The sequence below is a fragment of the Chelmon rostratus genome, chromosome 4, assembly GCF_017976325.1.
Source record: "Chelmon rostratus isolate fCheRos1 chromosome 4, fCheRos1.pri, whole genome shotgun sequence".
Taxonomy (NCBI): domain Eukaryota; kingdom Metazoa; phylum Chordata; class Actinopteri; order Chaetodontiformes; family Chaetodontidae; genus Chelmon; species Chelmon rostratus.
Window position 1 is genome coordinate 17,557,998 of NC_055661.1, and position 15,147 is coordinate 17,573,144.

Sequence of the window (15,147 nt, forward strand, 5' to 3'; positions counted from 1 at the left end):
ATAAAAACTTTCCTTTGGGTTGGGTTTTCTTTCTTGTTTGCTTGTCAAAAGTGCTTCATGGACTTGTGAACCATCTGTCTGCCGGTTTGTATTTATTCGAAGGCTACGGTCCAAGCACTGGGGCACCTCTCTGCCACCTCCTCCACTGGCTCTCAGTGAAGAATGAGTGCTGGGTCGGGTACAAGTGGAGGGGTGCATGAGGAAGTGTAGCCAGGTAAAAAAAAAAAAACAAAACACAAAACATGAACATGAACATGAAAATATAATAACATGAACAGTAACAAAGTGGTGGTAGAGTTGGGCTGATTGACTCAGTCTTTCATAGCCCTTGATATACCCCCTGTTGATGGGGATGGCCCTGCAGGGGGGAGCTGGAGAGGAGAGTTATTGGATAAAAGGGCAGGTTAAAACTCAAAGGCTTTAGGAATCAGTCCCTTACAAGATCGTGAGTGCACTCTGAGCTCAGTGCAGGTGGATGTTGAGCTTGATGCGCAGGGCGTCTCCTATTTCCCCTTGTAGGTAGTCACTGTCGTGCTGCTCCTCCAGCTGGTGTAGTCTTCGGGGCCCAAACAGCCGCAGGCTGGCGATCTCTAGCCGGTAGGATCCCGGTGGAGGCGGCCTCTTGCCGAGCCGGAGCACACTCTTTCCATCGCGGCGTTCCAGCAGGCGGAACTGTTCATTAGCGTTGCCATGGGTGATGACATAGCGCACATGGTTCTCCAGGGGCTGCAGAGCAGGCAGAAGCTCCAGCAGAGGCTCCTTGTTGAGCAGCGAGGACCGAGAGAGGTTCATGAGGATGAAGTCCTGGGTGTCCACGCTGGCCATACTCACAGCTGAATCCTGTAGTGAGGATGAGGACAGAGGGAGGGAAAATCCACATCAGACCACACCGATTCTGAAGTCTTTAGGAAATTTAAAGTCAGTCTGAAACTGAAAGGAACTGAGAGCAGCTTTGAGAAGCTGTTTGTCAACATGTACCTGGCTGATCTCATTTTCATCTGCATTGCGTTTGTGTCGTCCTTTCTTTCCTCCTCCGTTGATCTTACACTCATAGCAGGCCTCAGGGGACAGACTGTCATCCTCATCACCCTCCACAAACTGGCCTGGGAAACCTGAGCCCGATATACAGTGACTGCATGGAAACAAGAAGAGAGGTTATTATGTTGAGCAAGAGCAGGAATCCATGAAATTCATGAAATATGGTCAAATATTTGACTCAAAAAATGTCTGCTGACACCACTTTTCCCTTGAGAAACACAAGCTGCTTAAATCAAAGCTCCCTCACCCCTGTCCGGCTCGGTAGAAACCTCCAGGACAGCCACACAGGTAGCCTCCGTCGGTGTTGGAGCAGCCGTAGATGCAGGGGTTGGTGCCTGTGCTACATTCATTCACATCCTGGCAGCCACCGGCGCTCTGCTCGAAGTCAAAGCCGGAGGGACACACACACTTGAAGCTGCCCAGTGTGTTGTAGCAGGAGGCACTGCCGCACACTGTTCCTGCCTGACACTCGTTTTCATCTGCAGAGGGAAGACAAGGTGAGTGTGTGAGGAGGTGATACAGTATGTTCAATTTAATTCTCAGTTCCAGAATAACTTAATACTATTAACTTAAAAGGAAATCTATGTGAATCAGGGATTTTTACATAAAATGACACTACAGATTAACATATTCTTTCTGTCTTATAATAAACCTCAAAAGATTTGAAAATCCAGAGCTTAGTGATGCTATACTACTGTGTCAGTGCAACTCACCCACACACTGGTTCCACTGATAGTGCTGCACGTAGCCCTGCGGACAGCCACAGCGGTAACCTCCGAGCATGTTCTGACAGCCGTGCTGACAGCGGTGGTTACTGCCACACTCATCCACGTCTGAGTAAAGAATGAAGACTTTTAATTTCTCATTTTTAGCAGAGACACCAGTGAAACCGCCTCTTTCACCACAAACACCTCAGGAAAAAAGGTGCGTGGGAGGCCTGCCTCTGTAAACTCTGTTCCACTAAATGTAAATGTTACTGCGTCTGCTCACCTTCACACTCCATGCCTGTGCTGTCCAATGAGAAACCTTTACTGCATTCACAGTTAAAGCTACCAGGCGTGTTGACACAGGAGGCTCGGGAACCACACGCACTGTTCTGAGCGGCGCACTCATTGTTGTCTGCAAAGAGGGGAGATGCAGATTATTGAGATTTTATTTGAATGAAAGATGCCTTTTTTTGTGTTCTTCCTTAAGACAAAAATTTTTTCAGTGCACAGTAATGCTGATCTTGTCCTGTCGCGTCCTCACCGATACAGGCAGTCTGGTGCTGTGTGAAGCCAGGGGGACACTTGCAGGTGAAGCCTCCGATGGTGTTGACACACAGGAACTGGCAGTTGTGCTGCTTAGTTGAACATTCATCCAGATCTTTGAGGGAAAGAAGAAAAGACAGATGAAGGCTCAAAGGCATAAAGCTTGTTTATGAAAACAATATCAGAGCAATATTTCATTTGGATCATAAAGTAGTAATAATGAACAGACCCCAGAACTGCCATTGTGTTGCAGGTTGCAACTCTCAAAAAGATCATTAAATAGCATCTAATGGTTTTTATGAAGCCATGAAATTAAGAAAAAAAATCAAGAGTGCAACTACCTTTGCAAGTCTTTCCATCTGGCTGCAGACTATATCCTCTGGGGCAGGAGCAGAGGTAGCTGCCCTCCGTGTTTTTACACAGGAAGTTACAGGGCTTCGGAGACAGAGCGCACTCATCCATATCTGAAATGTGCAGACAGGAGAAATTAGGAACACGGGCATGAACGCTGAGGAAAATGTCTTCCAAACGATACCAGAGTTCTCATTAAAACGCTGAAATTCTCCAGCAGTATTCATGATGTAGAAAAAAAAGGACAGAGATGAGCCATACCAACACAGGAGGTTGCAGTGAAGTCAGTTTTGTAGCCCACGTTGCAGTGACAGCGGAAGGATCCGATGGTGTTGATGCACTGACCGTTCTGACACAGATCTGGCATCACCTGGCACTCGTTAATGTCTGGAAGCACAGAGACAGTAAGTGATCTGGATTAGACGGGTGCCAGACATAAAGAGCTCCCAGTCTGTACGACAATCTCTTCCTTCTATTTATTTAGTTTTTGTATGCAGTAGTTTATGATATCGCTCTGTATTATCACTGTGCTAATCACCTCTGCCGTCTGTGGTGTAGCCAGGTCCGAGCGGGCACATCTTCTTGTACTGTACAGTGCCAGGCAGCGGGCAGAGCTCACACTGTGACCCCCAGCCTCGGCCCGTGTTGCAGCAGCACTCAGACTTGGTCACACTGTTCCTGCTGGTGGATGACTGCTGGCACATCGTCTGCAGAACCTCTGTGTAACAGTAGCCCTTTCGGTTGTCTGAAGGAAAGGATGACGGGAAGACACGAGCGATGTTCAGGGTTAGAGACGCAGGAGAAAAATCAAGGTCTGTGGTTGCTAAAGCAGCATGCTATTCTTCTACTGAATTTAAAAGAAGAGCGTGAGCGCAATTACAGTGCAACAACATGTTCTTCAGCAGTGGCGATCTTACCAATACACTCGGTTCCAGTGGAGCTCGGCTCGAAGCCGTCGTTGCACTCACAGCGGTAGCTTCCCACTGTGTTGACACAGCGCCCGTTCTTGCAGATGCCTGGCTTGGCGCGGCACTCGTTCAGATCTGCCAGTGTACAGAGCAAAGCATGGCAGGATGAAGAGAGTGAAGAGTCTGATACATCCAGTAACAACAGCAGATACTGGGTGAAGATTGAGGCGAACGTCTAGCATTGGCCAAAACATTTTTACTCACCCATACATCCCTCTCCATCTGGTCTGCGCTGCATGCCAGGAGGGCAGATACACATGAAGGTACCGATCAGGTTCTTACAGGTCATTCCCTTGGAGTCACAGTCATCCAGACCCTCAGAGCACTCGTCCTGGTCTGGTAAGGGACAATGAGAGAGGGCCAGTAGATCAGACTACAGCAGTCAGCTTATATGGGTACTGTTAAATCCTGTTTCAGTGATGTCATAGTGTCAGTTCAGCACACGGAAAATGAGGGAAAAATCAGAAAGGAATCAGGAGGAAACCTGCCGCGCCCTCTCACCTCTGCACATGCGTTGGTCATCTCGCAGCACGTAGCCAGCAGGACACATACACTCATAGGAACCAAAGGTGTTAACGCAGCGGAAGGCGCACAGCAGAGGATTCTGGGAGCACTCGTTGATGTCTGGAGTCAAGAGAGACAGGTTAGATATATTTACAGTTCAAAACATGCCAAAAATAAGTGCACTTTTGGAAACGTGAGCGTTACTGTGTGAATGACTGACCTTCACAGCTCATCATGGGTCCAGGTTCGAAGCCCTCCTGGCACGAACACTCGAAACCTCCCACCACGTTGGTGCAGGTTCCATTTCCACATGGATTTCCTACGGAGCACTCGTCAGCGTCTGGAGGAGAGCAGGGATACAGGGAACAGGGCAATTAAAACCAGTGGAACATTTATACTGTAACTGAGATTTTAAAGGCTCATTAGCAGCTTAAATGTTAGTCCAAAAATCCTTCAGGCTGTAATGCACTCTGGTGCTACTGGTGCCAGCAAAATAACATCAGACCCGGGTGATGAGACTGAATATGGTGATACATTCTGAGCCACGTCTGCTGAACTGCTGCCGTTTCATGATAAATACTCAAAGCACTCAGCTCTTCTTCTATGGGTCCAGGGCTCATTTACTGCATTAATTAAAAGAAAATGTTGCAGACTGTTAACTTTAACTTCAGAAAACCTCTCACCAACACAGTTGACTCCAGTGTAATCCAAATTGTATCCGAAGGGACATTCACAGCGGAACGAACCGTCTGTGTTGATGCAGATACCGTTCTGGCAGATTCCTGGGGTATCCAGACACTCATTCATATCTTGAGAGAGCAAGAGAAAATTAGCACATTTTTTTAAGCATGTACTGTACAAGACCTCCATAACTGGCCACTGAATTCAAGGGATTAGATCTACGTTGCAGCACTCACCTTCACGAGCGTCTCCTGGTCCAGGCAGGGCTCCGTGACCGTAGGGACACAGAGTGTTGAAAGCAGCTGGAGACGTACCAGAAAAGGTCAGCTTCATTATTTTATGAATGTCTTCCTGTGCGTGCGTATGTCTTAATTAAAGCTCTGCATATGTGTGTGTGTGTGTGTGTGTTACACACCCTCGCTCTCCCGCGGGCACAGCTCACAGGGGAGTCCCCAGCCCTCTCCAGGCATCTTGCTGCAGCAGCACTTGGCCTTGGTGGTGTTTAAAGCTTTGGGGACGGAACATTTTCCTGCCTCAAATTTGGTGAAACAGAAGCTCTCTCTGGTATCTGCCGTAAGAACAAAAAAAGATTCATTCAAACCTTCTGTTTTACTGTAGCTGGACAGCAACTGATCTGTTATTCATCAAAGACAAACTCCACCAGCGGGCGTGACAGTAAGTCAGATTACCACATTCACTGAAGATCATCAACACTGTCTGCTGAGGCCTACAGTTAACAGCTTCTCTCACCGTAACAGCGCCGTTTGTTGTCAGAGAGCACAAAGCCCGGCTGGCAGGTGCACTGGAAGCTGCCGGGGGTGTTGGTGCAGGTGCCAAACTGGCAGATGTTGGGCTCCACCTCACACTCGTTAATATCTGGGAAGGGAGCGTAAAAGAGGGCAGGGAGGTAAGAACGGCATACTAGTGAGGGTGTGTGTCGCGGCAGATGGCTCGGTCGCCCTAGCTGGTTTGAGTATATGTGGAGCATTTAGTCTGTAAGTGTCTCTATCCCTGTATATGTGTGTGTGTGTGTATTTTTGTGTCTCACCTATACACTGGTCATTTTGCACCTCATAGCCAGGAGGGCAGATACATCTGAAAGATCCGTCCAGATTCTGACAAGTTCCTGGAGAGCAGGTGCCGGGCAGACTCACACACTCATTGATATCTGTGGGAAATGGGACCCAAATGTACAAATCAGAGAATGTGTGTTGCATGTCTGTGCATGCCAGACAAAATGTACTGCATGAAGGTCTGTAAACATCCCACCACGCTCATACAGATCATGTATGTTTAATCACTGACTTACCAACACAGTTCTTCCCATCCGGAGTGTTCTCATAACCCTCATGGCAGAGACACTGGAAGGAGCCGAGTCCGTTGATACACTGTCCGTTCCTGCACACTTGGCCCTGGAGGGCGCTGCACTCATCTATGTCTGTAGGGTAGAAAGGGAAGAAATTTGTGTTTTTCCTGGCATCAGAGCCTCTGTAAAGGCGGGCGTCAATATAATTTTCTTTGTTAAACCGCCAGACACACTTTTAAATACAATCTGATATATTCCTCTATCAAGCCAACGAGAAGTCAAAACACAGTCAACTTTGATTAATCTGATTTCATGCCTGTCCAAATGTAATACTGCTACAGAAAAGGGCAGCATGTTTTTACTGGAATTTATAACCTTTAACGATATGACATCTAAACCCGTGTCAAGACTTTGAGCTGTAAAACTGCCGTTGATCTTTGTGGAGCACAACAGAAAAAGATCCTCACCCATGCAGTCGTTATTGTGTGTGAGCTCGAAGCCGGGGAAGCAGAGGCAGTTGTAGGATCCCACTGTGTTTTTACAGGTGCCGTTACCACACGGCTGTCTGTCACACTCGTCGATGTCTAAAATACACACAGACAGAACAACAAGGAAAGTATGAGAGACAGCAAAATCATTCAAATGTAAAAAATGTGGCTCACAGTGTTGTGTGTGTCAGTGCAGTTTGCTTCTCACCCATGCACATAGTCTGGTCAGCAGTGGCCTTGAAGCCGTTGTGGCAGAGACACCGATAGCTTCCCTGCAAATCAATACACTCTCCATGGCTGCACACATTAGGAATCTCCTGGCACTCATTACGGTCTGAAAGAGAAACAGAAATTAAAAATATTAATTATTGTAAAGGGCTGCAAATACCAATTATTTAAGAGATCGATTAAGCTGTTCATTATTTTCAGGTAACTCTTTAGCCTGTTAAATGTCAAAATGCCCAGGATGATGTCTTCAAATAGTGTATTTTGAACAAAATGAAATAATTTTAAAGTTACAATGTGTTATGTCTCATCTTGTCATGCACTTCCTGTTTTATTGTGAAACTCTCCTCTCGTTTCAGACCATTGACTCCCTGGTGTCTTTCCCGCCTGTCTGATTGTCTACCCCACCCTAATTGTTTCCACCTGTTCCTTGTTACCTTGTGTATACATAGTCCGCGACTCCCTTTGTTCTGTGCCAGATTGTCTTGTATACCTTGTCCTTGACCTGTGAACCAGCCTGTGTTTTGCCTTCCTAAAGAGAATCTTGTTTTTGCCTAGAAATACCTAGAGTCTTTTGTTACCTTAAGATCCCTGTGCCTTTTGTTTGCCTTGCCAAGATCCTTGCGCTTTTTGTTACTATTGAAAACCTGATTATTTTTTGATTGTTAAATCTAGCCTTCGTGCTGAACCTCCTTTGTTCGTGTGATTTGTGTCTGCTTTGAGTCCTAAAGCCTTGAGCTCCAGAGCTTGTCACAATGATATGAAATACACAGACACAACATATTCTAACATTTCTGCAGATTCACTAAACATTGCAGCACTAACTGTTTAACTTGTAGCTGTTTAAGACAGAATAAAACTAAACCAAACTAGGCATAAACTAGTGTTGTGTTTGGTCAAGGGCTGGTGTCAATTATAGGTTGGGATTAGTCATTCTGATATTTTCATCTCTACCTCTTCACCATGCGATTACATGTAGCATGCCAGATTCATGGCCCCTCTCGCTCCTGCCACCTCCCCTTCCCCATGCACAAGCACGAACATCACCTGTTGCCGATTGGCTGGAATAATGTTGTGTGGCTCAGGCCGAGCAATATCAACATAACACAGTCCCGTGACTGCAACATATAATAACTTTCCTTGAAAAAGGGATGATTGTGCTGGTGATGTGTTTCCTCACATCACCAGCACAATCAGTCTGTCTGTCTACCCCGTGGTGTTTTAGGATGGGAAATCCCAGTCAGGCCTGTCAGACAGGCCGCACTCACCCACACAGGCCCCGCTGGGGGACAGTTTGAAGCCCGGCGAGCACTCGCAGCGGTAGCTGCCTGGAATGTTGATACAGTTGGCGTTGCGTTGGCACAGGTTGTCCCCGCTGTTACACTCATCAATATCTACACAGGAGGAAGACAGAGAGAAACAGAGGACATCGATCAAAGGCACCATAACTGTCTGGTCAGAGCAGGCAGTCAGCTTGTGGACAGCGGGAGGGGAAACACAACGGCTCCATTTTGGCTCCGGTACAGTTCAGACGGACGCGGGCAGGGTGATTGAAGGTCCAGGCAGGTGCTCATTCAGAGCCACTATACTTGTCTTTACAAGGACATAATTCCTGAGGGAAAGGCAGCATTAACTCCCCTGAACGGACTGCTTGTAAAAGTGCCTCTTGGACAGTGAGTGAGAGTAACTGTATTTATGTGTGTGTGTGCGTGTGTGTGTGTGTGCTGAGTGAGAGAGAGAGAAGAAACAAAATTAACAAAACAGCAGTAAATCTATGCAACACTGCCATGCGTATGTTGTCTCATAATAGTTTTCAAATTACAGGCCTTTACCGTTATCTTCCCTTGTTGCAAAAGACAGAGTTAGAGGAAAACAAAAAGGAAAGAGCGAGACGGACGAAAACGTCACGTGTGGCCTGAGTTATACCTTCACAGATGAGCAGTATGTTGTTGTAGCTGAAGCCCATCGGACATTCACAGCGGAAGCTCCCAATCTGGTTGATACACACTCCGTTGGCACAGATACCGGGGATCTCCCTGCACTCATCAATATCTGCACAAAGCAACACCACACAATGTTATAATGCAAAGTGGACTTTGTACCAGTGCCGCTTTTGTATGCCACAGCGCCAATTTTGACATTGTCATGCCCTTACCAATTGGCTTGCCAGTGTGGATGTCAATGATGAAGCCAGGAGCCTGGTTACCGCACAGTAACTGGTACTCAGCTGAAACAGACAGGCCAGCAGGCGCTCAGTGACGGGAATAAAATCTACTCATACAGCAATGTTTTCGCAGTTGTTTGTATGTTTCAGTGTATTTATTGACACTCACAGGTAGCAGGAGTTGGACAGGCCTCACACGGCTTGTTCCAGGCCTTTCCCACATTGTAGGCGCAGCAGCACATCTTCTTGGTCATGTTGAAGGACAGCTCGTTCTCGCACGTGTCGTTGAAGTTACGATAACATACACTCTTCCTCATGTCTGCGTTAAAAGGAAAAGTCGCCACTTTAAAATGTCTGCCTTTGTCAGACTGTGATTTATGTTTTAGAGAGGTCTCTCCTACTCACCCATGCAGTTGTTTCCTCCATTGACCTGCATGTATTCAGGGGGACACACACAGGTGTAGTTTCCCAGAGTGTTGTAGCAGGTACCAGGTCCACAGATTCCAATGTGGGTTGTGCACTCATCAATATCTGCACGTAAAGATGTGATGACGTATGATTAGAAACATGAGCAGGTTGTTCATTTACCTCTCATAGGTAATCAATATAATTTAACGGAATGGGTAAAGATGTTTTTTGGTAATTTCTCTTTCAGTTCTTACCCTCACAGATGCGAGCCTTCTCATTGAGATAGTAGCCTGCTGGACACTCACACTGGAAACTACCAAAGGTGTTAACACAGTTTCCACCCTGGCAGAGGCCTGGCAGCTCCTGGCACTCATCAATATCTAGACAATAATTCACGTTGTTAGACCAATAGATGCCACCAGTGTATTGATTTAATGTTGGATTTAGATGCATTTTTTCTGAAACAGAAGCCAATGTTTAGGGCTGGAAAACAGAAAAGGCTGCACTATTCACCTTCCAGGATAACAGTGATGGGGTTGGGTCTGAATCCCTCTCCTCCTGGACAAAGAGTCTTATATTCCGCTACAGACAAGACAGACAGACAGACAGCAAGTTATAGTGACTTTCCATTCCACAGTGGGAAAAAACGAATAAATTGCAGTAAACATTATGATTAATTGATCAGTCGAGGTGCTGTGGTGCATACTGGAGTTGGGGGCAGGGCACAGTTCACAGGGGTTTCCCCAGGCTCCTCCCAGGGAGCAGCAACAGGAAGCTCGGGTCACGCCGACTCCGATCTCCGCACTGCAGGAGATTCCTCCATCGCCACGTGCAAGGATATCCAGGAAGCAGTTACCAACACGGGTATCTAAGAAAGACACATGACACACACTTTAGTCTTCACTTTTATGTCACTGGGTGACAGTATGAGTGTACAAATGGAGGAAAGTGTGGTTAGGCTCTGATCTGCCACCTGTCAACACTGGTTCGGTCTTGGAGGGATACTGCATTTTGTCACTTTGTTCTCATATTCACACAATACTGATGCAATGCATTGATTTTATTACTTATATTTTAACTAAATTACTACTACTTATTTTTTATATTAATCAAGAACAAGAAGCAAGAAGCATTTTGTCTCTGTTTGCTAATAACACTGTTAAAGAGGGTGTTAGAAAAGGAAGGGAGTAAAAGATACAGTTGTGTATCGTGGTGACGCTTTAAGTAAATGAGACGTCACTTCCTACAGTTGAAGTCTTTAAAACCTGCTAACCCTTAAACCTGCCAGCTTGAAATGCTACTCACCCACGCAGCCCACTCCAGTGGGGTTGAGCTCAAAGTCAGCCGGGCAGTTACACAGGTAGCTCCCTGGAGTGTTCACACACAGCCCGTTGATGCAGTTCACAGGGTCGGCACACTCGTTGATGTCTGCAGTACACAGTGACACACACAAGCTTAGCATCACACACCACATAACAGAGCCTATTTGTTTTTATGCTGCTATAAGTACAGAAACCAATAATGCTTTTTCTACTTTTAAATAAAATGTTGTTTATTTCATTAACTAAATGAGGGAGCTTTGTAGGTAAGACTGGGGAATGAAGGGAACAGACGGATGAAATTAGAAACATTTTTCTTGGATACCTTTGGTCAAAGATATTTGAATGGTAATATGCATGACTGAAGGTCGTTATTGTGAAGGAAACTCTGCTAAGCTGTCTGAGTCTTTTCCTTGTCTGCACTCAGGGATTTTAGAGGTAAAGTGACAGACATCCTGCACTTACCAGTACAGTTTCCTCCACTGCGGTCCAGTTCGTAACCATCATCACACACACAACGGAACATCCCTGGAAGGTTCTGGCACGTTCCAAACACACAGATGTTCTGGAAATTACACTCGTCGATGTCTGTGGCAAAGACGACGGAGAGAGAGAAAATGTTAGTTACACTGCGTGAACGAAAGAAGAAGAGCGGATAAAATGTGACAGAATGAGTGCAGCACCTTGACAGGCCTTGCTGTCCTCTGTGGGAGTGAAGCCCATCTCACACTCGCAGCGGTAGCCACCTGGAGCATTCAGACACTGGCCGTTCTCACACAGGTTCACGTTGTCTGCACACTCATCCATGTCTGAAACAGAACGAACCAATGCATTAGAGGCCGACAGCGCATGAAGCTCACTGCACACACAGTTATGTAGCAAGTATTTAGTTAGGATTTATTTAGAAAGCTTCAACATGCTTACCAGAGCAGGAAAATCCATCTCCATTGAAGCCCTCCTTGCATGTACACCTGTAGGATCCTGGTGTGTTGACGCAGTCTGCATTTGGGTTGCAGTTGTGGTCCTCTGCAGAGCACTCATCCTGATCTACGGAAATAAAGTGTGAGGGAAGAGACGTTGATGGCAGAACTAAAAAAATCAAGTATTCTTGAGAACAAGACACAGTTTTGTACCTTTATTTTGTCATAAAATCTTGTATTGCACCATAAAATATCTGTTCCACAAGCGACACCAGCGCTAAGATTTTCCAAACACGTACTCACCCACACACTTGATGCCATCTCCCACCCAGCCGTCTCGACAGCGACATTTAAAGCTTCCTGGCACGTTGATGCAGGCAGCATGCATGTCGCAGTTATGAGCCCCGATCTCACACTCATCAACATCTGGAGAGATATGAAGATCAATAAACAGGCAGCAGCATACATGTTTGTACTGACTAGTTCCCATATAATATATATCTATACATATATACATACACACACACACAAAACATTGCAGTGTTCGTTTTATGGACGAGAAATGTTCCTGCATTGAATTTTGCTTTTCGCTTAGTTTTTAATTCTATAAGTAGTGATTCATGAATAAATGATGGAACTACTGTATGCATGGGTGAACTGTCTCAACACTCAGATGTGGACACCCAGAGGCCCAGGACATCTCAGTGACAGCTCAGCTCCTGATGTTTGTGTGTGCGTGTGTGAGTGTGTGTGTGTGTGTGTGTGTGTGTGGGTACCTGTGCAGCCCGTGGATCCCTTCTTGACAAAGTATCCCAGCTGACAATGGCAGATGAAAGAGCCTTTGGTGTTCTCACAGTCGCCGTGGAGGCAGATGTTTGGGTTCAAGTCACACTCGTTCACATCTGGGCAGACAGGCGTGGACAGACAAAGATAATATGTGAACGTTGTGGCCTTGAGAGGTTACGGTGACAGAAAATAAGACTGACAGAGAGAGTCCCACAGATCAGGTCAGAGAGTCTGAATGAATAAAGTGGCAGAAAAAGTAGTTAACAAAAAATATAAGATTTTAAAGGTTTAAATGATATATGTGTGTAAAATGAGATAAGTTCATTTAAATTTTAAGTATTGTTTTTCCTCTCACCGATACACGTCCTCATGTCCATAGAAGCCATGAAGCCATCGTAACACAGACAGCGGTATTCCCCGGGAATGTTGGTACACTGGCCTCCATCACAGATGTCTGGAGTCTCCTCACACTCATCGATATCTGATAGAAACAGCAAGAATACATCTGTGTGCTGTAGGTGGCAACACCATGTAGAACACCAGGCAGCTTATGTTTTCACGGAAAAACTACGAGACATGATGTCACATTGTGGCATCGCCTGTATTTTATCACCTGCGCAGGTCCGGAGGTCAGGCATGAGAGCGTAGCCCTCGCTACAGCTGCACTCGTAGCTGCCCTCGGAGTTGGTACAGTGGGTTTCACAGCCTCCGTTCATAATGGTACATTCATCAATATCTGCAAAGTAAGGTCACAATTACAGTTAGGCATCTAGGTCGTTAGAATAGAATTACACAGGTAAAGTCTGTGCAAAGAAGTCAGTACACAAATATACCATTTAATTTCCTCACTGTCCAACTTCAGTGTAAATTCTTTGCATTAAGTTTGTTCCACTCACCAACGCAGCCCTGCCGGTCGGGTGTGGCCTGGTAACCGGTGTCACAGGAGCACTGGTAGGTTCCCGGCATGTTGACACACTGGCCATTCTTACACAAGTTGTCACTCAGCTGGCACTCGTTCACATCTGACAGGATGACAAGGTTAGAGAACTAGGCTTTATATACGGTTTAGTCTATTTTATCTAAACTTAATAATGAATAATGAATAATGATATATGGTAGCCTGTGTGTGAAGGCATATATATGTGTGTGCTGTATGACGTATGACCCACCTTCACAGGCAGATCCATCGGTGCTGAGCGAGTATCCGGGGGGACATTCACACTCATAACTCCCCTCTGTGTTCAGACAGGTTCCTCCACGGCACAACAGGGGGTTCCTCTCACACTCATCAATGTCTGTCAGGAAGAGAGGGATGAAGAGGGAAGGAAGTGGAGGAAAAGTTCAAAAAGAACACGGAAGTAAGGGAGCGATTAGAAACTGGACTTTGATTTCACATGAGCGTATCGCTTGAAACTTTGTAATGGTGTCTGAATTTGTTTCGGACTCACCCATGCAGTTCTTCATCATCATGAAGCCGCTCTCGTAGCCCTCGAAACATTCACACTCAAAGCTGCCCGGTGTATTGACACAGGTGCCATGACCGCACAAGTCCGGGGAGATGCGACACTCATCGATGTCTGAGACACAGAGAATTTAAAGGGAACGCTGACTAACTGCTTACTGCCTGTGATGAAATGTACGAAATGTTTTATTCTGCCCGTCTCTCATACCTGTGCAGTTCCTCTCTTCTGCGGTCAGAGCGAAGCCACTGTTGCAGCGACACTTGAAACTGCCAATGGTGTTCCGGCAATTTCCATAAGTACAAAGACCCTGGAACACCTTACACTCGTTAACATCTGTGGAGAAAGACACCAAATCAAAATCTCAATAAGATGAGTCAGAGCTACAAACGAGTTGATGTTCATGGATGGCTCGGATAGGATCCTGAGGATCCTCATACTACGATATCTGACATTTCAAAATAATATAAAATACAAACATAGTAGTTATTTATTTTTCAATTCACGTATAATTCTTTTTTTTCTAATGATTAGCTTTTTAAAAAACTTTTAATGAAAGCATCTTGGTACCTTTGTAGAAGGGCCTGCCGGTCAGAATGTCTCCTCTGTTGGCAAAGCCGAGCCCTCTGGGACAGATTGTTCTGTACTCAGGTGTGCCCGGTTTGGGACACTCCTCACAGTCGATACCCCAGGCAGCACCCACGGTACAGCAGCACATGTCCACACGGTATCTGCCCGGCAGCGGCTCGCCACACTCATCCTCGTGCCACTTCATGTAGCACTGCTCACTACGCATGTCTAGATAAGTAAGTTAAAAAATCAAGTTTTGGCCTAATAGTGCATTGATGTGATGGCGACTGGAAACAACAGTTGCATTGGATAAGATTTCTCCTCTTACCGACACACGTTCGTCCAGTACTGTCCAAGGTGAGACCCTCGGCACACTCGCAGCGGAACGAGCCCTGGGTGTTCACACACCGGCCATTTGTGCACACTCCAGGGAACACCTCGCACTCATTAATGTCTGCGGGGAGCAGGGCATTTTAAGAGCCATGATTACAAGGTGATACACGCTCAAACACGCATGATTTTTTTTCCCCCGCGGGGAGAACATTAAGGCATATTACAAGGACAAAAACACAGAATGATTTACTGGACGTTTGTGTTGGATGAAGAGAGCACTGCAGGTTTGTCATGAAGTTATCAAATGTTCTTACCTTCACACACAAGGCCCTTCATACGAGCAAACCCTCGAGAGCAGGCCGTGTCTGAGGACACA

General features: G+C 46.1%; 1 protein-coding gene across 1 annotated transcript in view; it reads right to left on the minus strand.

Annotated features, from left to right (window-relative positions):
• Positions 1-332: 332 nt before the first annotated feature.
• fbn2b (fibrillin 2b) overlaps positions 333-15,147 on the minus strand; it is a 62,110-nt gene continuing 47,295 nt past the window's right edge. The window contains exons 22-65 of the mRNA XM_041934850.1: positions 15,086-15,136; positions 14,767-14,892; positions 14,439-14,666; positions 14,079-14,204; positions 13,857-13,985; positions 13,578-13,703; positions 13,305-13,430; positions 13,022-13,144; positions 12,764-12,889; positions 12,399-12,524; positions 11,926-12,048; positions 11,627-11,749; positions 11,386-11,511; positions 11,168-11,290; positions 10,689-10,811; positions 10,090-10,251; positions 9,897-9,965; positions 9,638-9,763; positions 9,381-9,506; positions 9,145-9,294; positions 8,967-9,038; positions 8,738-8,863; positions 8,080-8,205; positions 6,795-6,920; positions 6,566-6,682; positions 6,102-6,230; positions 5,841-5,960; positions 5,543-5,668; positions 5,208-5,360; positions 5,029-5,094; positions 4,795-4,920; positions 4,332-4,451; positions 4,109-4,231; positions 3,812-3,943; positions 3,557-3,682; positions 3,178-3,384; positions 2,901-3,026; positions 2,630-2,752; positions 2,287-2,403; positions 2,029-2,157; positions 1,752-1,871; positions 1,286-1,517; positions 979-1,132; positions 333-840 (exon numbers count right to left, since the gene is read on the minus strand). Coding sequence (XP_041790784.1) covers positions 463-840; positions 979-1,132; positions 1,286-1,517; positions 1,752-1,871; positions 2,029-2,157; positions 2,287-2,403; positions 2,630-2,752; positions 2,901-3,026; positions 3,178-3,384; positions 3,557-3,682; positions 3,812-3,943; positions 4,109-4,231; positions 4,332-4,451; positions 4,795-4,920; positions 5,029-5,094; positions 5,208-5,360; positions 5,543-5,668; positions 5,841-5,960; positions 6,102-6,230; positions 6,566-6,682; positions 6,795-6,920; positions 8,080-8,205; positions 8,738-8,863; positions 8,967-9,038; positions 9,145-9,294; positions 9,381-9,506; positions 9,638-9,763; positions 9,897-9,965; positions 10,090-10,251; positions 10,689-10,811; positions 11,168-11,290; positions 11,386-11,511; positions 11,627-11,749; positions 11,926-12,048; positions 12,399-12,524; positions 12,764-12,889; positions 13,022-13,144; positions 13,305-13,430; positions 13,578-13,703; positions 13,857-13,985; positions 14,079-14,204; positions 14,439-14,666; positions 14,767-14,892; positions 15,086-15,136 — 5,912 coding nt within the window. The 3' untranslated portion in view covers positions 333-462. The remainder of the gene's footprint in view (positions 841-978; positions 1,133-1,285; positions 1,518-1,751; positions 1,872-2,028; positions 2,158-2,286; positions 2,404-2,629; positions 2,753-2,900; positions 3,027-3,177; positions 3,385-3,556; positions 3,683-3,811; positions 3,944-4,108; positions 4,232-4,331; positions 4,452-4,794; positions 4,921-5,028; positions 5,095-5,207; positions 5,361-5,542; positions 5,669-5,840; positions 5,961-6,101; positions 6,231-6,565; positions 6,683-6,794; positions 6,921-8,079; positions 8,206-8,737; positions 8,864-8,966; positions 9,039-9,144; positions 9,295-9,380; positions 9,507-9,637; positions 9,764-9,896; positions 9,966-10,089; positions 10,252-10,688; positions 10,812-11,167; positions 11,291-11,385; positions 11,512-11,626; positions 11,750-11,925; positions 12,049-12,398; positions 12,525-12,763; positions 12,890-13,021; positions 13,145-13,304; positions 13,431-13,577; positions 13,704-13,856; positions 13,986-14,078; positions 14,205-14,438; positions 14,667-14,766; positions 14,893-15,085; positions 15,137-15,147) is intronic.